Source organism: Hesperophylax consimilis, chromosome 22, assembly GCF_061612785.1.
Source record: "Hesperophylax consimilis isolate HC1 chromosome 22, BYU_Hcon_1.0, whole genome shotgun sequence".
NCBI classification, from domain to species: Eukaryota; Metazoa; Arthropoda; class Insecta; order Trichoptera; family Limnephilidae; genus Hesperophylax; species Hesperophylax consimilis.
The window spans coordinates 23818187-23844414 of NC_142857.1; the positions used below are offsets into that span (position 1 = coordinate 23818187).

Sequence of the window (26228 nt, forward strand, 5' to 3'; positions counted from 1 at the left end):
TTCCATTGTAATACCGATAGAACAAGGACAGCATACCTACCTGACGCCTGTACTCTAAAGATTGCAGTCCGTTTGTTAAGATTGGGGAATCTATCGAACGGACAGCCTGTTTCTGCACAGAGTCAAGGGTTTTTTTCAGGTATTTAGGGGCTCCAGACCAGAGATGGCTGCCAAATTCGAAGGGCGCACTTGCAATTTGTACAGGGTGAGCAGTTGTGTACTATTAAAGTATCTGCGGGCCCTGTACAGTACGCCCAGCTTCTGAGAGGCCAACTTTACTCTGGCTTCGATGGAGCCCCCGTACCTGAGCTGGTCACTTATAGTTACACCAAGCATATCAATGGAAGGCCTGTTCGGAAGATTGCTTCCGTTGAAGGAGACTAGATTATCATTTGGATCCCTTTTAGACGTAATCAGACAGGATTGGGTCTTTGAAACATTAAATTCGACGAGATTATTTTTACCCCAGGAGGAAATACTCTCGAGATAACCGTCCATTCTCTGCTTCAAAGCCCTCCAAGTAATATTACAATTTGAGGTTTTACTCAATAAAGTTATTCCAAAAAGTAAATATTCATCATAGACTTGCAGAAAAGTCAATAGATGTCGCACATTAAAATAAAATAAAAAATAAGATAGGTTTATCTAAAAAGACGCTGTCTAGATTGCATTTAGTTCGGGTTGAATCTTGCGATCATACATAAAGATAGTTGCCAATAAATAATGTGCGGTGAAAAAATGAAGACATTGTTGGTAGTTCTTATTTGAAGTATGATACAGTTAAAAGTGACCGAAGCGGATAGGTTCCCATTAGCTCAGTGGTAGAGCGGTGCCCCGGCAAGGGTCCTGGGTTTGAGTCCTAGATGTGACCGTATCCTTTTCTGATTTTTCTGTTTCAGATTTTCGTTTAGAAATCGCTAATATTGTCTTCAATAGTTAAATATTACAATTTGAGGTTTTACTTAATAAAGTTATTCCAAAAAATAAATATTTTATAATCAATAATTTGATTTGGTTTACTGGAGCGATAACAAAATATGTACAAATTAGTATGTCGAGCCAAGTCTAGACGAGCCAGGCAACTACTCAATATGGACAGAAACATACCGAGGGAACTGGTAAGACTACTAACGGGAGTTAACACAAGCAAGTTGGGGGTGGATGAAGAGGATGAACAGACTCTAATTCACCTATGGTGCGAATATGCCGCCCTGGTGGGAACAAGGCTCAGATTCCTGGGAAGACACATTATCAAACCTGGAAACATAGCCAAACATCCAATGACAACCTTAGTGAACTGTAATTAAGGGCCCATACTATTGTTAAAGGAATAAGGCAAAATGGGATATGCAACAGTGGGCACATGGCCAGAATGCTCACGGGAATTATCAATAAGCAGTCTCCAATTTATTACAACAACAAAAAATGTACCTGACAGCCAGGAAGGCCTGCTGACAGAGCTCGCAGAACCAGCGGAAGGGCTCCGCCTCCATCTTGCCGCCCATCACCATCACCATTTCGTCCGTCAGCTTGATGTCCGGTTCGAAGCCCAGGTTGCCACCGGGAGACGATTCAAACATGAAGCCAAAATCTACAAAAGATAACGATCTAAGTACATCAACAATACACAAAAATTATGCATTTTTACATCAAAATATGCGGTACCGTAATATGGAGAAACTTTTGAATAGGGTTATATTTTTTTAGATATTTTTAGTGACAGAGAAAAATGTAAGTACATTTTATAAATTCTGTCAATTCAGTCTGATATCAAACAGTTTGATGATGCATTCAGAAGACGTAACAGCTGTCGCGGGTAATAATAACTACACGGCAGAACTTGTTCATAATTAAATTGTTTTATAAATTGAATATGTGCATAAAAGAAAAACTTTAAACTAGAATGGAGTTCTACAAATTAAACTAGACAACAATAAATTTAAAAAATATATAATATTTAGTTTCATAGATGAAAACTGTACAAAGTCATCCCATTTTACAACATTAGTGTCTTACCAATATGTATGATGTGTCCATCGGTATCCAGCATGATGTTGCCATTGTGTCGATCTTTGATTTGAAGAAGGAATCCAATAACACTGTAGGCCGCCATGGATTTTATGAAACATCTTCGAGCAGCCTAAAAATAAACAAAGTACAATTTTAGATCCACTAGAAAGTTATGAAAATATGTTCCCCCACCCAACCTGTTACCTAATTACATCTCCCCATAAATAAACCACTCACTAGATCGAAAACTTTGGGCTTTTTGTATGAAACAAATTGGACCTAAAAAACCATAGATATGCCAATATATATAGACAATAAAATTCTAATTCAGAGCCTACTTATTATAGTATACACCAATGAAAATTTTTGAAAGTTTATTCCATAGATTTTCAGAGTTTTTCATTGGTGGATATAGTTACACCCTGCTTCTCCCATTCTTACAGTGCTGGAATACATACCTACGTTGATGACCATTGCAACAAGTGTTCAAAATCATTCTATTAAGAAAGCTTGTGGAGTGAGCAATATAGTGCTGTGTCAGTGGTATAATATTGAGTAATAAGGAGCTTGTGCAGTGATCAACCATGCTGTCTCTCAGTGCCATAATATCGATTCGCAACAAGACGTGCACCAAAGGAATGGGGTAGATCAGATTACTTTAGCGATCTCCAATATTCACAAGCTATCCCATAGTTGAGTAATAATATTGATTACAGTCTACCTTATGAATAAAACCACAAATTGATTAGCAGACAAATACTGCAACTACAATAACAAAAATCTTTGCATGATTAGTCTGGAATTTCTAGGCCAACACAACAGAAGCATAAATACAGAAAAAAGATTTACCTGGAATTCTCTAGAACTTTCGTCTCCGTATTTCTTGATGAAGTATTCATACATTCCGATGTCGGTCTGCCTGCCGAGCTGGTCTCGAGACTTGGCGTTGGGTACGCACTCTATGACACCACACTGTAAACAAATCACTACATATATAACATCTTCGTCATATTTCTGATAACAAACTAAAACAACTCATGTCTGTCCGCCGAGACATGACGGCACAATGCTTGGGAAGTCACATTGTGGCGGTCAACGTGCGACGTACATAGCCGAATACTGAATTAGTGAGCTTTATGTAAAGGTGCTGCTAATAAGCAATTAGTCAATAGTCTTGCAGGGCTCGGTATTAGCCATCAATAATGTTGAGTCCCGTTAGGTCAAATAGGAAGACAGAGGTCATGGGTTTAAATCCCGACGTGTGCAACTAAACTTTTTTGATTAATTTGTGTTATTTCACAATTTACTAACTTAAAATAATATAAAGTATATTTGCGGCACGTTCCAGTATCGCCCTGGTGCTAGACCAACATTCAGAATTGAAACGTTGCTTGAAATGGCTTTGGCCGTGTTCGGTGACCAGATCAATAGCTCGATACCCACTACATACCTTCAACTTTACAACAAACCCCAATTGGGGATACCATAATTCTCTCTAGCTCCAAACGGTTGGGGGCAGTTAGCACTCATGCGCACATAAAAAAAGACAAAAACACAAAACAAAAAAATACGATCTTCGGAAATAATTCCACGAAACTTGTACAAACCTGAAATAAAAATTGTGTTCGTAATTAAAATAAAAAATTATTACCGTTTTGGTAGCGAGTAGGTGACAAAGACGCAAATATGTAACTGTAAGAAGGAAATAGATTTGGCCCGGCAATATTGTCGTAATATCGGTAGACAAGAAAAGGCAATGCACAACAATCTTGACTGACCATACAAAAGTCTTGATGTAAATACGTACCGTGCCGGCAAAAAATGAGTTAGTTTAACAGAGCCTTTAGGGACTAGGCCACTGTTACGGGAATAAGGCAAAACAATGTAAATGTTATCAATAATTAATATATAAAACAACTAACCCCTGGCGCAGTGGCCACCACCCTGTAGGGGAACAGGTAGAGGTCTAGCCCCACTTGCTGGAAGATGTTTTTGAAGATTGAGATAACCTGCAATGCCAGCATGTCCTGCCGCACGTCATCGCCCACCTTGAAGATGGCTGCCTGCCACTGCTCAGCTCCTAGACCCGTGAAACGGTCCTTTCCGTCATCCTGAAAATAATATTCGAAATTTATTAAACGGGTAGGAAAAAATTAATTTGAGTACCTACCTACTCATTATAATGCGGCTAAGAATATAAAGAAAATGTGGTACCTACTTACTTAAATCCAATTGTGTTATTGTTCCAATTTCAAATAGTTGTGTTTTGTCTATGAATAAAAACTAGGCGATTGGAGAAAAGCGAAAAAAATATTGGATTTTGAATGGCTGGCAACATTTCAGTTATTAAAAATTGTTCAGTCAGTAGCTACTTATTGATGATAGAGCTAGAATGAAATAAAACCAGTGAAGGTACTTACTCAATATTGTCATGTTATTGTTCTAAATTCGAATACCAAGAGTTGCATTTTGTCTATGACAGAAAAATTTTTATGACAGTTGGGACAGCAGGGGGGTATAATTCTGATCGAAAATTGAAACTGAAGAAAAGACACGGTAATCTACATGGCTTATAACGTCACATTATTGACTAACCACATCCACTAATAACAAACTCTGAATGTCTTTGGAAAAAAACTGTTGACAGCTGAGTGGTACAACTATGGTTGTTTTACGCAGTTGTCGTGGAGTTTTCGCGGATTTGAATATATTGTTTATCTGATATTAGCGAGATGTCTGTCGGTTTGTGGCTCTCGTTTCTCAATCGTAAGCAAAAAGCCGAATCGATCGTTAAGAAATTACGCTTTGCCAACGCAATCTTGTCATCTCGAACACAAAACAGAAAACATGTTTGTAACCAAAAAACAGGTGAGAATCTCTCTTTCTTTTGTTGCTAATTTGTAATAGCCGTAATTTAACTTTATCGCAGAAATTAATCTATTTTCTTTTTTAGACAGTATCTGTGTTCGTGCCAGGATTGTGCGTATTGTGAGGCCGTACTGGATCGTGATTATATCATGCAAGATATAATTCCATCAATCTTACCTTATTCATTAATGATTTAACCTGTTTCTATAATTTATTGTCTTGCTAAAACAAAAATGCTGCACATGTAACTAAGTTTTTCATTTTAATGTCGTGAGGGAATATTTTGATATGAAAACATTTATATTTTAAAAATATTTTAGGCTAATAAATGGGGAAGGCTGTGAATGAGAATTATACTGTCTATGGTCGCTTTTTTTTTATGAGTTTCCTCTATCCTCGTGGATGGTGTGTGACGTAGAATTATTGCATGCAAAAAATGTGTCTAAATATTAGCATATCTATAATTGATTATGATTGGACCAATTTGTTTCATTCAAAAAGCCCGAAGATATCGATCTAGAGAGAGTGGTTTATTTATGGTTGGGAGAGAAAATTTGAAATGATTGGCTAATAAGGATGGAAGATAACTGAGCACCAAAGAGGCTTCTTAATAATAAGCCTTCAGAACGAAGGAGTGCAGGAGAGGAGAGAAATTTAGATGGCTGGATCATGTGGAGGCCACTTGGACATTGGACATAAGGAACTGAATATCATCATTAGACTGGAAGAAGTGAAAGCGTTTCATAAAGATGTCTAAAACCTCCACAGTTTGTACAGGCTGTTTGATAGCGCATTGTAACTTCTCCTTTCACATAAACGAAGAATATTAAAAAATAATTAGGGGTTACAACGGGACTCTCAGTTGCAGAACTTAGGTATGGTACTGTATATTATCTCCATATATAGTTAGTAATAACCCAAGGAAGACATGGTACGATCAAGTGAATCAGATACTTGGGTCTGGCCATGTCAAGAGTCAGACTAATAGAAGAGTATGTATGAGACGATGTATGAATGTGAATGAGGCAAGAAGTGTGTGCCAAGACCGAGTTGTTTGGCGGTCCGTCCTCTCTGCCTACCCCTGCGTGGAAACGACGTGATGGTTAGTTAGTTAGTTAGATTATTGTAAAAATGTATTATATATTTATACAGCGCCCTTGAGGTGATTTTGCACAAACACGGCGCTATACAAATCATCCAAATATTATTATCATTATTTATTTTTATTAATGAAGATATTGACAAAATTTTGTTGTTTTTATTGATAAGTCGATAATTTGGGATAGTTTTTCAAGACACATAGTGTGTTTTACCTTGCAAGTTAAGTTAAAAAATGATTTTTCTTACCGGAAGATCGTATTCCCCACTTGGAGTTAGGGACAGAGCCAGACTCTCCAGCTCATTGATGCCGTGCCTCATAACTCGAAACCTGGCCAGGTACGGCGCCTTGGCTGCACTCTGCATGGGGGTGCCTAGGAAAATAATCAATTAAATATAAATTGAAACGATCCAAAAATAGTATGCTATTTACTAATTGATGTCATTTCTGCAATCTTACGAGGATTTGGGTGCTTACCGCTTTTAAAATCAATGTCGAGGACCATGGAGTCAGGATTGGAAGGCAGATAGCACCCAGGTTGAACCTGTAACAAAAAGAGTTCATCATTTAATTACATACAAGAAACTCATCTCCAAATAGCATAAAATAAAGTTGCTATCCGCGTCTGTCTGTTTGTACACTTAGTTCTTCTAAACTACGCAACGGATTATGATAGGGTTTTCACTATCATTTAGAGAATTTCTTCCGGAAGGTTTACATATATGATACATGCATATTATATTTACAGAAAGTAGAGAAAAGTCAATGTTTTGTAATCGAGTCGTAAAAAAATATTTTCGGTCGCTTACATTGCTAACGCTGGCTAAACCTTATGAGACACATAAAAGTAATGTACTACTGAATTGTATATCTTAAAAAGGCCTACAGAAAAGTCTAAAATGGTATATGTTTATCTCCTAAGAATAACCCCCAACAATGCCGGCTAGTAATATATAAGTAAATAGTCGATCGATATAGCAAAAAAATTCAAAGTTTGTTCTTATTAGTGTCAGGAGTGTTTAGAGAGTGGATTGAATTGTAGAAGAAGTCGGGTATGCTCGAGGAATACTTAAAGCAGCATCTCTGCACCAGAAAAAGATACGGAGTCGAATTACGTATATTAAAATATATTTGATGAAAAATCTGTAACTGTCACCAACTTTTATCTTCCTGAGTGCGTCCAGGCAAGCCTTCTTCCTCTCGGCGCCCTTGGGGAAGGGGCGGATCTCCCCGCTGATGTTGGTGATCTTGCCGAAGAAGTCAAACTCGCGCTCGTAGAAGGCCTTGGCGGGCCCCGACAAGGACGCTATGATGCTCTTGATCAGAGAGTCCAGCGTGTCGAAGAGTGCCGCTGGGAAAGGGAAACAAAAATATTATCATAAGAACACAAGTAAACAAAGCAATCAAGATAACTTCTCGTTCTGTTCCCGTTTACAAAACATCTAAAGACACCCTTGTTTTGCTGGAACATGAAGAATAATAAAATTAAAGGCAGAACTGATTTGTGAGAAATGTTTATGATGCAGGTGAATTCTCCAATTAATGCTTTTTTTTACTGTCATGTTTATAATGGTCTGTATCTGTGTTTTCTCAAATAATAAAATTAAATAAAAAAACAGCGGAACTCACGGTCTTTGTTTTGCATCTCCTCGTCCGTGTACATGTTGGTCCTCATGTTCCAGATGAGCTGATGAGCCACCAGTTGGGACTTGCAAGCTATCACCTTTATGAATTCTGTGACATAGCCCATCTGAAACATTGATATGTAAATATTAGTTGCGCATTCCCATGTCCCATGTAGTCTACACGTCAAGGTCATCCGCGGGGAATGAGAAAGGACGAAATTGGACGGAGTAAGGCCTCAGAGTGATTGAAGCCAAGACAAAAGCCTGGTTCCATTTCACCAACTTCAATGTCACCTTTCTGTGAAAACAGTTAATGAATATGCGTTTGAAGTAGTGAATGAGTTTGTCTACCTTCGAACTATTGTCACAGTACGGTCTTCAAAGACTTATCTAATTAAGAAGAAAGAAAAAAGCCAATCTCCAGTGCTAGTAGTATACAGTTGAGAGTTCTGGGCCCTCAAAAACGGAATAATCATACATTTCAAGCATTAAGTAAAATAAAAGTAGATTATTGATTTACCGTGTCGTGTCGCAAGGCCTGCACCAGCTGCGGTATGTAGAAGAGTACGGCGTCAGCCGGGTAGCTTCCCAGGACTCTGACGGCGTACTGTGCCGAAGTGGGATGAGGCGGGTATTGACGTGAGAAGAAGGAGAGCGCCTCTATGGGCGAAACCCGAGCCCAGGTCAGCATGTGCACCAACTGAAGAAATAAACCACTATACATTAACTAAAATATAAAAAATTACGAACAAGAAGGCATTAAGACATTCACCAACTCTCGTAGGCACTCAGGCCACAGGCCCATTTAATGATGATGTGCTATCTCCCATGTTTAACCTTATTCATTTAATGATGATGTGCTATCTCCCATGTTTAACCTTATTCATTTAATGATGATGTGCTATCTCCCATGTTTAACCTTATTCATTTAATGATGATGTGCTATCTCCCATGTTTAACCTTATTCATTTAATGATGATGTGCTATCTCCCATGTTTAACCTTATTCATTTAATGATGATGTGCTATCTCCCATGTTTAACCTTATTCATTTAATGATGATGTGCTATCTCCCATGTTTAACCTTATTCATTTAATGATGATGTGCTATCTCCCATGTTTAACCTTATTCATTTAATGATGATGTGCTATCTCCCATGTTTAACCTTATTCATTTAATGATGATGTGCTATCTCCCATGTTTAACCTTATTCATTTAATGATGATGTGCTATCTCCCATGTTTAACCTTATTCATTTAATGATGATGTGCTATCTCCCATGTTTAACCTTATTCATTTGACAGTAGACCCAGTCTCCTTAATGACTGAATTTCATCAGTATCATCATCGGGTGTTTAGCGATGTCTCTTGAATCCTTTATAATCCCTGCTGCATATCTCCTGACGTGACAGAGCCCTGGTGATCCTTCAGTCCAAATTGTGTAGTTGTATAGCTCATTTTTGAATAGTGGTGTTTGAACTCTAAGGACGAGTTGTTTCGGAGAAATTGAACAATTCATCAAATTCCAATGCTCATTTTCGGATTCTGTGAAAGTCCTATTCAAATTCTGTTATTATATCATTATAAGCTAGTTGCTTGACAGAACTGAAATAAAAACAGAACTTGAAAAAATCTTTCACAGAACTTGAAAATTAACTTAATGTAATCCGTCCTAAGCATACTCATGTGTAATGGCATTAAGCTGTATCTCCAAAAAGCTAGTTTTGTGAAAAATTACTTTAAACTCTTTTGGATATTTTTTTATCAATCCTTTTACCAAATTTGAAATTTTGACAATTAGTTTGAGAGAAAATGAACAAAATGTCCAAAAAAGTTTAAAGTCATTTATCTCAAACTATCTTCTTGGAGATAGAGCTTATTGACACATCAAGCGACGCACACGTAGCATGGATAGCTGCCGCGATACGGGAGGCATTGCCCTCACAGGTTTGCCCATGCATCTCCGTCCAATGTCTCCCAGCATTGTGATGACAAAAAAGCGTGTTTGTGGGGTTGTCCTGGCAGAACGCTGTATTTTAAGTTGTGATGTTCTGCCATTACAGAAGTGTTTTTCTTTGGAGTTACAGCATACAGTTATGCCATCGTCAATTCCTTGGAAATTAACCACAATAAACAAATAAAAGTAAGTTCATATGATGTAACTCGACGAATGGAATTGATTGAGCACTGTAAAGCCAAAATGCTGCATTTATAGATATGGCACATTGCTACAACACGGGCGCACTTTTACCATGTTTGTCTCTGACGATATTCAATAGAGTGGATAAATACCTCAATAGAGTCATTGAGCAGAGCGTCCGTGGTGACCAGGTACTGCAGAGCCTGAGGGATGTGGGACACGGCCAGGGGGTCCATTCGGACCTTCCAGCGCAATTCCTGGACTATGGCCTCATTCTTTATTCTGGAAAACAAACCGAAGTATTTGTAGGTTTTATAAAAAAAATCATAAAATTCATAAATGCATGAAATTTTGTATGTCGGTTTGACAACTGTTAACAACTACACAATGCCACTTTTTTAAAATTCAGGACTTTCATTAAACAGAGAATTCAATAACAAACACATTGATATATAATATGTAACAGAATTTGTAAACGTGAATACCTATATAGTTAAAAGTTTAAAAGAGTGAAACAAATTTAGTATGAATGTAATGAAAATATGAACTTGAGAATTAATCAATGTTACAACAAAGAGTGATTAAAGAACGAACCTTTCGGGTAAAAAGACAGCCAGGCTGGGGCTGATCTCCCAGGCCAGGCGCAGGTAATCCTTCCAGGCACGCTCCGTGCTTGGCTTGGAGCGCCACGCTGCGATGTTGTCCTCCCCAGGCACGGCAAGCTCGGGCCGCGTGCCCGGGTTGTGCCAGATTATCAGGAACTCTATCTCCACGGCCTGGAGACAAATAAACCGGCATTCAAAAACGCATTTTATTATTGGTGTCTTAACTATTATTATGCATTTAATGGCAAAATTGGTAATTTGAAGGCTTTCGTTGTCGAGGGGTAAGACTAGCAATCTGGAGGTCGAGGGTTCAAATACCGGCGCGGGCAAGTAAATTTTATTGAAACAAGTTATGTTGTTTCACAGTTAATTCATTAAAAATAATATGTAGTATGTGGCACGTTCCAGAGTGGAAGACACTCTCAGTAGTGCCTTGGTGAAAGACCACTATATAATATCCAGATACTTCTCCACCTTCCTCTACCCCATCTCCTTCCCCTCCCCATAACCTTCAGCTTCACAAAATACCCCAAATGGGGATGCCAAAGTCTCACTAGTTACAGACGTTTTGGAGCAGTTGGGACTCTTGTGTGGTATTCAACTATAAAGTAGAAAATTTACAAGCATTTTAAAAATCTCAAAAGTTAAACTTTTCAGAATAATCCTACATATACATATATAAATTTATATGATGCAATATGTATTTTCTTTTTTTAAATGCAATTCGTTGACAATATTTGTCACGTCGCTATAACTTAGCTGTGGAATGAATTTCCTCACCAAGAGTTCCAGGATAAGGTTTCGTTTCTTCATGTAGTCCTTGACGAAGACATCTGCCGGGTTTTTGGCGTTGAGCTTGACAGATCGAGCGGACCTCTTGCCAACCACGCTGCCCGCTGTACTACCGGAGGGCGCTGACGATAGCGGCACCTACAATCACAAAACATGTATCATTAGAAAAAGACACGCTAATAATTGTCTGCAGAAAATACAGAATCATCTTATTCGTAGATATTAATCTTCCTTTAGAAAGAATACCTGATGATAGGATGACAAAAATAATGACTCTGCGCAGTTAAAATTACACAGCGGAAGTGACACGAAGGCACACCGAGGAAGAGGCAGATAGACTTGGTGGAAGAGGATTGAAGCAGAATGGGAAAGACTGAGGACTGGAAGCGAATTTCAGCCAGTGGAACTGCAGCCAGTGCATCATGATAAAATATATAAATAAACCACTGGCCTGTTGGTGGCCAAAGTCACTACCGTTGACGGAGGAGCGATTCTCCGGGGTATTGAGGGTGATGCTGCACGGGGAGAGGGTCACGGTGCTCGGATTGTACATGTACAAGACTAACAATCTAATAATGAGAAATAACTAATGCGGTAAGATCACTCACTGTGTTAATCCAGCCACTGGCCTGTTGGCGGCCAAAGTCACTACCGTTGACGGAGGAGCGATTCTCCGGGGTATTGAGGGTGATGCTCCACGGGGAGAGGGTCACGGTGCTCGGATTGTACATGTACAAGACTAACAATCTAATAATGAGAAATAACTAATGCGGTAAGATCACTCACTGTGTTAATCCAGCCACTGGCCTGTTGGCGGCCAAAGTCACTACCGTTGACGGAGGAGCGATTCTCCGGGGTATTGAGGGTGATGCTCCACGGGGAGAGGGTCACGGTGCTCGGATTGTACATGTACAAGACTAACAATCTAATAATGAGAAATAACTAATGCGGTAAGATCACTCACTGTGTTAATCCAGCCACTGGCCTGTTGGCGGCCAAAGTCACTACCGTTGACGGAGGAGCGATTCTCCGGGGTATTGAGGGTGATGCTCCACGGGGAGAGGGTCACGGTGCTCGGATTGTACATGTACAAGACTAACAATCTAATAATGAGAAATAACTAATGCGGTAAGATCACTCACTGTGTTAATCCAGCCACTGGCCTGTTGGCGGCCAAAGTCACTACCGTTGACGGAGGAGCGATTCTCCGGGGTATTGAGGGTGATGCTCCACGGGGAGAGGGTCACGGTGCTCGGATTGTACATGTACAAGACTAACAATCTAATAATGAGAAATAACTAATGCGGTAAGATCACTCACTGTGTTAATCCAGCCACTGGCCTGTTGGCGGCCAAAGTCACTACCGTTGACGGAGGAGCGATTCTCCGGGGTATTGAGGGTGAAGCTGCTCGGGGAAAGGGTTGCGTTGCTCGGATTGTACATGTACAAGACTAACAATCTAATAATGAGAAATAACTAATGCGGTAAGATCACTCACTGTGTTAATCCAGCCACTGGCCTGTTGGCGGCCAAAGTCACTACCGTTGACGGAGGAGCGATTCTCCGGGGTATTGAGGGTGAAGCTGCTCGGGGAAAGGGTCGCGTTGCTCGGATTGTACATGTACAAGACTAACAATCTAATAATGAGAAATAACTAATGCGGTAAGATCACTCACTGTGTTAATCCAGCCACTGGCCTGTTGGCGGCCAAAGTCACTACCGTTGACGGAGGAGCGATTCTCCGGGGTATTGAGGGTGATGCTCCACGGGGAGAGGGTCACGGTGCTCGGATTGTACATGTACAAGACTAACAATCTAATAATGAGAAATAACTAATGCGGTAAGATCACTCACTGTGTTAATCCAGCCACTGGCCTGTTGGCGGCCAAAGTCACTACCGTTGACGGAGGAGCGATTCTCCGGGGTATTGAGGGTGAAGCTGCTCGGGGAAAGGGTCGCGTTGCTCGGATTGTACATGTACAAGACTAACAATCTAATAATGAGAAATAACTAATGCGGTAAGATCACTCACTGTGTTAATCCAGCCACTGGCCTGTTGGCGGCCAAAGTCACTACCGTTGACGGAGGAGCGATTCTCCGGGGTATTTATTTATTTATTTATTATTTATTAACGCCCTATTGGGCTTTTACATAATAAGTTGACAGTATATGTATATAAGTGTAACATGTACATGGATAAAATAGCTAAATATAATTTATTCATAAGGTAATTAGAAAATAATATGGTAAAGTAAATGTATGAAGGTATAAAAAAGTATGAAGGCTAGACCTTTTTTTTTTAAAGCTAATAAATACTACAAGTTAATACTTAGCAAAAAGGTCTAAAATTAGTTGCCTTTTGAAACTCTCAAAGTTATTAACACCAAATATGTCGATAAGTTTACAATATTTGTTTGCAAGGTGATGAATTCTTGGAATTGGTGAGTACAAAGAGTAGTTAGTATTGAGGTTATTGTTACATTTAAAACTGTCTATGCTTCGAGTTTGTCTGGCAGGTACATTCATATAAATTAATTCCAATAATTCAGGGCTGTCAATGAGAGATTTGATAATTTTGAATAAAAATAATATATCAGTTAGAACTCTTCTATCCGATAGTTTGAGAAGTCTGGTTTCGGTACGTAAGTTATTATAATTTATCAATTCGATGGGAATATTCATTTTAAAATTGATGTACCGAAGAAATTTATTTTGTACCTTTTCTAAGGCTTGAGAATGGACTTTGTAGAACGGTGACCATACTGTTGAATTATATTCTATTTTATTGAGGGTGAAGCTGCTCGGGGAAAGGGTCGCGTTGCTCGGATTGTACATGTACAAGACTAACAATCTAATAATGAGAAATAACTAATGCGGTAAGATCACTCACTGTGTTAATCCAGCCACTGGCCTGTTGGCGGCCAAAGTCACTACCGTTGACGGAGGAGCGATTCTCCGGGGTATTGAGGGTGATGCTCCACGGGGAGAGGGTCACGGTGCTCGGATTGTACATGTACAAGACTAACAATCTAATAATGAGAAATAACTAATGCGGTAAGATCACTCACTGTGTTAATCCAGCCACTGGCCTGTTGGCGGCCAAAGTCACTACCGTTGACGGAGGAGCGATTCTCCGGGGTATTGAGGGTGAAGCTGCTCGGGGAAAGGGTCGCGTTGCTCGGATTGTACATGTACAAGACTAACAATCTAATAATGAGAAATAACTAATGCGGTAAGATCACTCACTGTGTTAATCCAGCCACTGGCCTGTTGGCGGCCAAAGTCACTACCGTTGACGGAGGAGCGATTCTCCGGGGTATTGAGGGTGAAGCTGCTCGGGGAAAGGGTTGCGTTGCTCGGATTGTACATGTACAAGACTAACAATCTAATAATGAGAAATAACTAATGCGGTAAGATCACTCACTGTGTTAATCCAGCCACTGGCCTGTTGGCGGCCAAAGTCACTACCGTTGACGGAGGAGCGATTCTCCGGGGTATTGAGGGTGAAGCTGCTCGGGGAAAGGGTTGCGTTGCTCGGATTGTACATGTACAAGACTAACAATCTAATAATGAGAAATAACTAATGCGGTAAGATCACTCACTGTGTTAATCCAGCCACTGGCCTGTTGGCGGCCAAAGTCACTACCGTTGACGGAGGAGCGATTCTCCGGGGTATTGAGGGTGAAGCTGCTCGGGGAAAGGGTTGCGTTGCTCGGATTGTACATGTACAAGACTAACAATCTAATAATGAGAAATAACTAATGCGGTAAGATCACTCACTGTGTTAATCCAGCCACTGGCCTGTTGGCGGCCAAAGTCACTACCGTTGACGGAGGAGCGATTCTCCGGGGTATTGAGGGTGAAGCTGCTCGGGGAAAGGGTCGCGTTGCTCGGATTGTACATGTACAAGACTAACAATCTAATAATGAGAAATAACTAATGCGGTAAGATCACTCACTGTGTTAATCCAGCCACTGGCCTGTTGGCGGCCAAAGTCACTACCGTTGACGGAGGAGCGATTCTCCGGGGTATTGAGGGTGAAGCTGCTCGGGGAAAGGGTTGCGTTGCTCGGATTGTACATGTACAAGACTAACAATCTAATAATGAGAAATAACTAATGCGGTAAGATCACTCACTGTGTTAATCCAGCCACTGGCCTGTTGGCGGCCAAAGTCACTACCGTTGACGGAGGAGCGATTCTCCGGGGTATTGAGGGTGAAGCTGCTCGGGGAAAGGGTTGCGTTGCTCGGATTGTACATGTACAAGACTAACAATCTAATAATGAGAAATAACTAATGCGGTAAGATCACTCACTGTGTTAATCCAGCCACTGGCCTGTTGGCGGCCAAAGTCACTACCGTTGACGGAGGAGCGATTCTCCGGGGTATTGAGGGTGAAGCTGCTCGGGGAAAGGGTTGCGTTGCTCGGATTGTACATGTACAAGACTAACAATCTAATAATGAGAAATAACTAATGCGGTAAGATCACTCACTGTTTTAATCCAGCCACTGGCCTGTTGGCGGCCAAAGTCACTACCGTTGACGGAGGAGCGATTCTCCGGGGTATTGAGGGTGAAGCTGCTCGGGGAAAGGGTTGCGTTGCTCGGATTGTACATGTACAAGACTAACAATCTAATAATGAGAAATAACTAATGTGGTAAGATCACTCACTGTGTTAATCCAGCCACTGGCCTGTTGGCGGCCAAAGTCACTACCGTTGACGGAGGAGCGATTCTCCGGGGTATTGAGGGTGAAGCTGCTCGGGGAAAGGGTTGCGTTGCTCGGATTGTACATGTACAAGACTAACAATCTAATAATGAGAAATAACTAATGCGGTAAGATCACTCACTGTGTTAATCCAGCCACTGGCCTGTTGGCGGCCAAAGTCACTACCGTTGACGGAGGAGCGATTCTCCGGGGTATTGAGGGTGAAGCTGCTCGGGGAAAGGGTTGCGTTGCTCGGATTGTACATGTACAAGACTAACAATCTAATAATGAGAAATAACTAATGCGGTAAGATCACTCACTGTGTTAATCCAGCCACTGGCCTGTTGGCGGCCAAAGTCACTACCGTTGACGGAGGAGCGATTCTCCGGGGTATTGAGGGTGAAGCTGCTCGGGGAGAGAGTCACGGTGCTCGGATTGTACATGTCAAAGTCTGCAAACATATTACATACATTATTACATCACATTGAAATTCACAGATATTTCTCAGTTTTATTAATAAAACTGCCATGAAAAAACAAACATTGATTGTTCTATGCACTTCTATCTACGGTTGGAATTTGTGGTAGCTACATAGGAATGCTTAAATTCCATAGTCATTCAATACCTAACGTACTTTTATTCTTAAATTAATGTTAAATGCAAATAAATATATTCTTAAATTTATTTACATTTACTGTGTATCTAATTTAGTAACTGCTATTTTAGTCTATTTTCATTATCTATACTTTTTGTTTATTTTTTACTTTATAAATAAAAACTTTCTTTCTTTTCTTTACCTTATACAATATATTGTAATGGCACTGCTCCCCAACTCAAACACGAGAAACGTTTATCTCTATTGAATTGGGTAGTTACGTTAAAAAGAAAACATTTTTATTGTCATTAGTTTTTTTAGTATAACATATATATGTTTTTATACACGGTGTCCGGAAACTCGTAGTACAAGCGGGAAACTGGAGAATCTACACCACATGGGGAACCCAAATAAACATAAAGTTTTTTGATTTGAGCATTTTCACAAAAAAAAAAAAAAAACCAAAAAAATATATTTTTCGGCTATTTTAGGGTTAAAGTTTTTTCTGGTGTTTAGGGTTGAACAACAGATGTTTTAACTCTGCAGAGCAGAAATATTTTATGATTACACCGGATTAAATGAAGGGTGATTTCAAAATAATGCTTCAAATCCGAGTTTCCTCATTTGTTTTACTTTCAAATAGTTTTAATTAGTTGGGTACTTTGATCTTTAGTAATAATTTATAAGAATTTGATTAAAAAAAAAAAAAAAAAAAATCAACTTCTCTCTATTTACTCGATAACGAAAGCTCAGATCAAAAAAAAATATACTACAAAATCGACTCCAAATGTGATGTAGATTCACCAGTTTCCCGCTTGTACTACGAGTTTCCGGACACCCTGTATAAAAGAAATATATTTTTAAATAAAAAAAAAATAAAAAATCATCAACGCCCGGGATATAGAAAAAAAGCTACATTCGTGTATAAATGTTAAATATTATTAAAAAAACACACATATTTCACATATAAATTATAGTGTTTACATAAAAATGTCACATTGAAGCATTTTTCAGCCCAATTTTTTTAAATTTAATTTTTAAGGTTCAATGCTGAAAACCTAAAAAGTAAAAGCCACTGTGTTCGAACGTTTACCGAAAACCAATGTCAGAAGCGGCCGCCGGCAGCGTTCGATTGAGTAAAATGATATTAGAACTGCGTGCTTTAAACGGTGAATAGAGGAACGATAAGGTATTGGTAAGGTATTTCTCACATAGAATACCATGATATATTTATTTATTTTGTAAGAAACAAACAGCTTTTATATAATATACAATGATAGATATAAATATACAAGTTAACTGAAGTCAAGCCACAGAAGTTTCTTATGTTAAAGTTAATTAGAAATGAAGTTTTAGTATCTTAAAATTAATTTGGTGTTAAAGGAAGGGGAGAGGAAGAGGAAAATAGGAAGAGGATAGGAGATGCTGCCGATACATTCCATACTCTCATATTACTTCATATCGATATTTCTTAAGGTTTACCAAAAATGTCAATGCTGTAAAATTTTGTATTATATTGTGCACATATACGAGGAATTGGGGAATTTTTTCGAATGTTTGTTCTGCACGAGGGTAGATAAAATAAATCAGATTGTCAGGTTGATCTAGACGGAATATGAAGATTTATTAAATTGGTAAGTTCTGGTGAGTCCAGACCATTATTTAGGATTTTAAATAATAACATTTGATCAAAAATTAGACGTCGTGTTTGGAGGGAGTTAAAATTATGAAATTTAATGGATTCGGTATAATTTGAGAAGTGTAAGTTTAGTTTATAATTTATGTGTTTAAAAATTTTTTTTTGATTTCTTTCTATTCTTTCGATATGGGCTTGGTATAAAGGAGTCCCGATCGGTGTACAGTGTTCCAGGTGCGGGCGAATATATGACGTGTAAAGGAAATATAGAGTGTTTATGTTGTAGAAGGGTTTTGCTATGCGAATTATAAATCCCAGCATTTTATTGGTTTTGTTAATGATGTCACCAGTGTATTGGATAAAGTTTAATTTAACATCCAGTGTTACCCCGAGGTCCCTGAAATATTTTACTTCATTGATGTGTGTGCCGTTTAGTGTGTATACAAAGGATATTTTATTTTTATTACGTGTAAATGTTAATTTATTGCATTTTGCGATGTTAAAAACAAGTTTGTTTAATTCGCAATAGACAAAGAGACGATTGAGGTCCTCTTGAAGTTTAACGCAGTCATTGATTGATTTAATAACTAAGTATATTTTTTTATCATCGGCATATGCTAGGTAATTAGCATGTAAAAAACATTTGTGAATATCGTATATATACACATTAAATAATAATGGGCCTAAATGAGAACCTTGAGGTACACCGGAGGATGATGAATTGTGTGAATGGATGTGAAGGATAGAAAAGGAAGAAGGCAAACCTAGATTTTGATTTTGCAATCCATGCGGGCTACCTTCCGGGTTAAAGGAGTTGGTCATCACATAATTGTTTTCTCTCGCTTTGGATTCAGAGCGGGAAATGGAGCCAGTGGATTTTGGATGGATTGGGGGGAGTCTTGGAACTACATATAAAGGGTAAAACAGTTAAGTTTCGAGGTTACAAATATGACACACAAAACTATGATTTACATACTGTATCCATGATTAATTTATTTAACAGTCCACAATACAAGCATCAACATGCGGCCTTCGAATATAGGTGAAAATTGCGTTCCGTCAAACGTTGCCTGTATAAAATGATTGTTTTTTTTTTTTTTAATTTTCGATCTCAGCAATCATTGATTGCATAGACATCCAAATTAATAAACTGGCCCTAACTTAAAAGCTGGGTAGGGTTTTCCAATAAGAGGTGTTATTTTGATATAAAATCGTAAAAGATCAATGGTTTCGTTGCTTGTGTGGCACGTAGCGCCGTCGTGTTGAAAGTAAACGCTGTCCAGATCAATACCATCCAATTCAGGCCATAAAAAATCATTAATCACTCTCGATAGCACAATCCATTCACCGTAACTGTTGCTCCAGCCTCATTTTCGAAAAAGTAAGGTCCAATGACTCCGCCGGACCATAAACCGCACCAAACAGTCACACGTTGAGGATAGAGGCTTTTCAACAATAACTCTTGCGTTTTCCGAGCCCCAGATGCGACAATTTTGCTTGTAAGCTTACTAAATGATAAAGTGATATAAATTATTATTTTTAAGTAAAATTTGTTCCAAATATTTAAAATTACGCAGAAAACACGTTTTTAATTTGGATGTAGGACAAAGTGAAAGGAGTGTAGGACAAATAAACACGCTCGGAATGTTGTTTAATTTTGGTGGACTTAAGAGAAACTGCATTTTGAAAACACATTAAAAATATTTTTAAATTTTATTTTTTCACTTGTATCGTATAAATAAATGATTTCTGAGAACAACTGCGTACTTAACTCAATTTCGCCAAAAATGGTCTGTTGGACAAAAACGAACTAGAGCGACGATAAGTCAATTTGTACTTTAAAAAAAAAAAACTATATGTACCTTCTTAAAGAGTAATTCTAAAACATTGACCAGGAGGAATTAAAAAATTCATTCATTCTATACGCAACGGAAGCTAACGCAGTTGTCGAAAAAAAAAAAAACTGCGGAACCCAGCTGACTCGAGCATTCATTCTGTAGAACAAAACGTTGTTCGCTTGAGATCGCGGTAAGATGTTGCCGTGAGGGATTAAATAGATGTTTACCTCCAATAGCGCTGGCCTTCAAGTACTTCTTGTCCGAGTGCATGACCTGCCAGAACTTGACCAGCACGATGATGTCCTCGCGGAGAGCAGCGCCGTGCTTGGAGGGGCAGCGCGGCTCGCGGCAGAAGTAGTCCAGGCACGCGCTGTACACGCGCTCACGCACCACGTTGCGCGCCAGAGATCGCGGCAAGATGTCGCCTTGCAGGAGAGAGAGGCCGCAGGATAGGAGCCTGGAGAGATGACATAAAGCGGGATTAGTAAAGCACAACGAACATATATATTTAAAAAAAAAAACTTATTAAAACTTACTTAAATCTGACACCAACTGCATCCACGTGACGATTTTGTGAACTATCCCTAGAACCAACGGTCATGGGAAGAGATCTGAAAAAAAGAGAGATAAAAAACATTGATTGAGAAATCATAATAATTTGTCATACAAAATAAAGTCAAATAGATATACTATTTATCATTGAAGAAGATAACTCTTAGGACAGGTTGTTTCGGAGAATTTGAACAATTCATCAAATTTCAACGTTCATTTTCAAGTTCTGTGAAAGATTTTTTCAAGTTCTGTTTTTATTTCAGTTTTGTCAAGCAACTAACCTATAATAATACAATAACATAACTTCAATAGAACTTTCACAGAACCCGAAAATGAATGTTGAAATTTGATGAATTGTTCAAATTCTCCGAAACAACCCGTCCTTAGTAAAAATATAAAATATTCACAGCGAATCGCACAGAAAATAAAAAGGTAACAGTCACTACTGGGACCTGAACCTAATTGAGCTATTGAGACCTAACTACATTCGGTCATTTTTATCCATCTCATATTTCAATTCCAGAATCACATACTAAAATTATATCTTCAATTAATTCATATTTTTTATGGCTACTCTTTTGGATAGATTGCAAAGTTTTAACCAAATTTTTTAAACCTTTTGGTGTCTTGAATATATGTACCTATCCATTCCTATTCCGTATTTACATGCGCAAACAAACAATTTGTCTTAATATTTGAAAGCATAACTTGCTAAAAGTGGTTTTTCCTAAAACAATTAAATAAGTGGCATTTATGAACGAGCAGTTTATGAATAATATAAGATGAGAAAAGAAAGATACCTATATAACTTGCAAAAAGTGGTTTTTCCTAAAACAATTAAATTAGTGTCATTTATGAACGAGCAGTTTATGAATAATATAAGATAAGAAAAGAAAGATACCTATATATAAATATTCCGTTTCCTTTTCTGATTTTTCTGTTTCAGATTTTCGTTTAGAAATCACTAATATTGTCTTATTGGTTTTACTTAATAAAGTTATTCCGAAAAATAAATATTCATTCTAGACTTGCAGAAAAGTCAACAGATGTCGCACATTAAAAATAAAAAAATAAGATAGGTTTATCTAAAAAGACGCTGTCTGGATTGCATTTAGTTCGGGTTGAATCTTGCGATCATACATAAAGATAGTTGCCAATAAAAATGTGCGGTGAAAAAAATGAAGACAATGTTAGTAGTTCTTATTCGAAGTATGATACAGTTAAAAGTGACCGAAGGGAATAGGGTCCCATTAGCTCAGTTGGTAGAGCAGTGTCCCGGAAAGACAAGGGTCCTGGGTTCAAGTCCCAGATGTGACCGTTTCCTTTTCTGATTTTTCTGTTTCAGATTTTCGTTTAGAAATCACTAATATTGTCTTCAATATTTAAATACATATTACAATTTGAGGTTTTACTGAATAAAGTTATTCCGAAAAATAAAGATACCTATATAACTTGCAAAAAGTGGTTTTTAAAAAAACAATTAAATTAGTGGCATTTATGAACGAGCAGTTTATGAATAATATAAGATGAGAAAAGAAAGATACCTATGAATGAGTGTTGCCAGCATGTCGACCTTTTCTTGACTGCTGTATTTAGCCGTGTCGGCCAGTTGACAGAGGAAGCCAACCCACACCCCGTGGGGGGCCACGAAGGGGGGCAGAGGTTCTAGATCGCAACCTAAAATTTATTAAAAGCAATTAAAAAATAACATTATAATTATATAAAAATAAAACAAAACCTGATAAAATATTTGCAAAGAAAGTCTGTACGTGTTGTTAGCGATAAATAAAATGACGAATGTTTATAATCAAATATATTCAGCCAAGAAATAAGCAACGTGTACAGAATAGGGAAACAAAGCGAAAACACGAATCGTCCGGTCATAGCCTCTATCACGACCCAATGGAAAAAACACCTTATACTCAAGAACAAGACAAACCTTCCGCGAGGTATTAATGTGAAAGAAGACTACTCGAAGGAAATCCTGGAAAAACGAAAACAGCTACAACCTCAACTAGAAGATGAGAAAAAGAAAGGAAAAATTGCTTACATAAAATATGACAAACTGATATGTAGTGTTAAAAACGAAGGACAACATTAGAGAAAAGCGAAAAAGAGGACTTCGGATTACAGAAGAAAGTAAATACAAACAAAATATCAAGCAATCCTTCACAACCTCTACCCAAAACTAGCATGAAAGAGACCAACAGACCTAACATACTGAACTGTGTCAACCGGGCAAGTTCTGACCCACAACTAAATGCTCCAAAAAACTTATTACTGTCTCGGAAGATCGGAAACAAGGAATATTAACACCAACCAAAATTAACAACCAAAACCAACCAACAAAAAGTCTCCCAATTCGGCTGGTCCCCGCGGCAGTTATAGACCACAACCCTCTAACAACAAGAAGAAACAAAATACTCAATATTGCAACTTTAAATACAAGAACCTTTAGAACCGAAGAAAGCCTAATGTAGAAGAGTAGCGCGTGACAGGTCCCAATGGAAATTGTTAGAGGAGGCCTATGCCAAGAGGCAAACTGAGCTTCGGGATATATTATAACAAACAAAACATTTCTAATATTAATATAGATAACAGAAGTTCAGAATAAAAGGCTTATTATTTATTTATTATATTCAGTCAGCACGCTTATTAAATAAAAATAATCAGTAAGGTTATGTTTTTCTTCGATTAGAATCGGGCCATTGAAATAGCGTCCTCCTACGAGTAGGTCCAGTGCATTCCTTCATCGCCAACTGAGACATTAACAGCTGGAGTAGTTCTCTACTTAGAGGACTTAGATAGAGGCGAGAGCAGCACCTCTGGTGGTAGATGAGTGAACCAAAAGTCTGTGGCGACAATATTCAAATATGCAACTAACAGCATATGAGAGGTATAAAAACAAAATTGCCACTATCCACAAATGGAAAATATTCGGCATTTTAAAAATACATGTTTTTTTAGATTTGCATTTTCAAATCATTCATTTTTAGATTTTTTTCTGCTCTAAAAACAAATGTATTTTGAATAGTGGAGGTTTTGCAGTTTAAGTCAGCTTAGTGGCGGTTTTGAACCTGAACATTTGTTAGAGTGGCGGTTAAATACTTCAACCAGTAAGGCAGCCATATTGGATTTGCGAAGTTCATATATGTTTACTGGCTCGTGATTGGTGCATTTCGAGAGCAACGCTTTTGAACCTCACCAAAAGAGGAAGAGAGGCAGTTTTGCATTTGACTAAAAGTCGTTTTTGAATGGCTTAGAAGCGTTTTTGCTTTGCTTTGAACGTTTGAAAATGAAGTTACAATACATTGCACATAAGCAATATAACGCATTGTGGTAAGTTTTTAGATTCTCACGGCCAAAAGCATTTTTGTTATTTGTTTTTGGGGTGTTATGTCGTGTTGCGCTAACTCCTTCTTTAGCCGACATTTCGGACAGCGTTGGACACTGATGGACACTGCAACGCTGTCCGAAACGTCGGCTAAAGAAGGAGTTAGCGCAACACGGCATAACACCCCAAAAACAAATAACACAAATATAACGCATTACCTAGTAATTTAAAACTTCCGGCAACGAACAAAAAAACATTGGCAAAAGCTCTTAAAACCTATTTCCTCAGCAGTTTTATTAATGACAGACACATTCTTTCTTTGTAACTCCAAAATATCTTCTGCTTTTATTTATTTTAATGTATTTATGTTGTCTTGTCTTTAACATAATGTTGTCTTTCCCGAAATGAGTTTTGTAAACTCACTGGGAATAATACATTATAACTTTGTTATCATTTTGTAATTATCGTGTAATAAAAAAAAAAGTTTACAGAGCTGTCATTGGGTGTTTGGAAATGACTCCTGGTTCCTGGTATCTCCTGGCTTCCCAGGTATCTGTGTCCTCTTCCTGTCAAGGCGAGACAGACATTTTGGAGAAGGCTATATTTTGAGTAAAAATGATTTAGGATGAATTTAAGGACATGTATAAAGATTGAGGAGTAACCTTCGTAGGCTGCCAAAGGACTTGTCTCTTCAGTTTGAATGGAAAACAATCCCATCTTCTTGTCAACAGTGTACTGCCAGGCTGCAAACATTTCGTGGAGGAATCTGAAATGAAATTACACAATTAATTATCAAACATATTGTCACTTCACTATTATGTATTATGATCACTACTGAAGGTAGTGATAATTATATTACCACCTGTGGTCTATCTCTTAAAGGAGTCTAATGTCAAAGTCTGAATTAATAAAGTATTATAAAACGGTTATCAGTGTTTCCTAAAGATCAACCACAATAAATAATAAACAACACAAATATTAATTTCGATTTTCTTTGATGTAAGTTATTTCTGTGTGAAATTATTGTGAACTCAAATTTGCTTCAAATTTAAATGACATAATCAAAATTAACTGCTTGTTTGAAGAATAATTCAGACAAGTGATAAAGTATGTACCTAACATGGTATGTATAATATTTTAACAGAAAATTATTTTTATTGTATTTTTAGAAATTGGAATTATAAAATCCCCTGATTTTTCACCGGTCTGCACTAGTGCAATAATAACTAACTAACCATCAATGTACAATGTCTTCCTCAGGTGTCCCAGACTTCTGCTACCATTTACATTTGCGTCATATATTCTCCTTACACTCCTTTCTTCGCTCATTCACTCTACATGCCCAAACCATTTAAGCGTCGCTTTCATAATCTAACTCATTACGATTATATCAGCCTTGGATTCTTAATGGATCTCCATATTTCTCACACAACCTACATGAGTTTTAACACACATACGCCTTAGGAGTCTCATTTCTACAGCATTCAGTCTACTTTCATCCTTTCTCTGCCAGTTCGATGCCTCACTTCCGTACATCAGAGTAGGTACCAGCACTCCATTGTGGACTGCTAGCTTCGCTTCTTTGGACAATTTTTTATTAGCACCATTTACCCTTCATTCATTTCAAATAATCGGGGTTTGAATGATGTATTGGATTTATAATTAATGAATTCAAATTACAAGGTTTCAAGGGATTGAATTATTGCGGATCGAATAAATGGGGTTCTAATAATACTTGCCTTAATTCTAAATCAGGTCTGCCGGTGATCAGCCATTGCCAACAATCCAGTGTGGTGTTCATAGCGTCTTCTGTAAACTGCTCTACTTGGGACCAAGCTAAAAAAACAATAAACCATAGAGAATGTCGGATGCAGATCGGTACATTAGAGGTAAAAATCTAACTGTTCCTTCTTCAAATATATTCCTAGAAAATCACTAGACTCTGGTAAACAAGCAACTTTATATGGCAATTTCTTGCCGGTAAGTTAATTCCGTCGAGATTTACATATTGTCGTATGTAAGATTGCGCCAATTGTCCAGTTGACCTATTTCCATATTGTTGTATGTAAGATTGCGCTAATTGAAATAGTTGACCTATTTCCATATTGCGTCAATTGAAACAGTTGACCTATCTCCATATTGTTGTATGTAAGATTGCGCCAATTGACACAGTTGACCTATTTCCATTTTGTCGTATGTAAGATTGCGCCAATTGACACAGTTGACCTATTTCCATATTGTTGTATGTAAGATTGCGCCAATAGACACAGTTGACCTATTTACATATTGTCGAATGTAAGATTGCGCCAATTGACACAGTTGACTTATTTCCATATTTTCGTATGTAAGATTGCGCCAATTGACACAGTTGACCTATTATTTATTACAATCATTCTTTCACATTTTTAATGAAAATAGATTTTACACT

At 38.1% G+C, this 26228-nt stretch overlaps 1 protein-coding gene across 1 annotated transcript in view; it reads right to left on the bottom strand.

Annotated features, from left to right (window-relative positions):
- The window catches only part of Pi4KIIIalpha (phosphatidylinositol 4-kinase III alpha), a 118585-nt gene that overhangs the window by 16902 nt on the left and 75455 nt on the right, over positions 1–26228 (bottom strand). Inside the window, exons 20-37 of the mRNA XM_089645313.1 lie at positions 25540–25636; positions 24463–24566; positions 22011–22143; positions 20451–20525; positions 20142–20371; positions 16166–16296; positions 11128–11277; positions 10337–10518; positions 9895–10024; positions 8123–8302; positions 7607–7727; positions 7138–7328; positions 6455–6521; positions 6226–6350; positions 3933–4121; positions 2860–2982; positions 2017–2140; positions 1432–1591 (exon numbers count right to left, since the gene is read on the bottom strand). Of these exons, the coding sequence (XP_089501439.1) occupies positions 1432–1591; positions 2017–2140; positions 2860–2982; positions 3933–4121; positions 6226–6350; positions 6455–6521; positions 7138–7328; positions 7607–7727; positions 8123–8302; positions 9895–10024; positions 10337–10518; positions 11128–11277; positions 16166–16296; positions 20142–20371; positions 20451–20525; positions 22011–22143; positions 24463–24566; positions 25540–25636 (2512 nt within the window). The remainder of the gene's footprint in view (positions 1–1431; positions 1592–2016; positions 2141–2859; positions 2983–3932; positions 4122–6225; positions 6351–6454; positions 6522–7137; positions 7329–7606; positions 7728–8122; positions 8303–9894; positions 10025–10336; positions 10519–11127; positions 11278–16165; positions 16297–20141; positions 20372–20450; positions 20526–22010; positions 22144–24462; positions 24567–25539; positions 25637–26228) is intronic.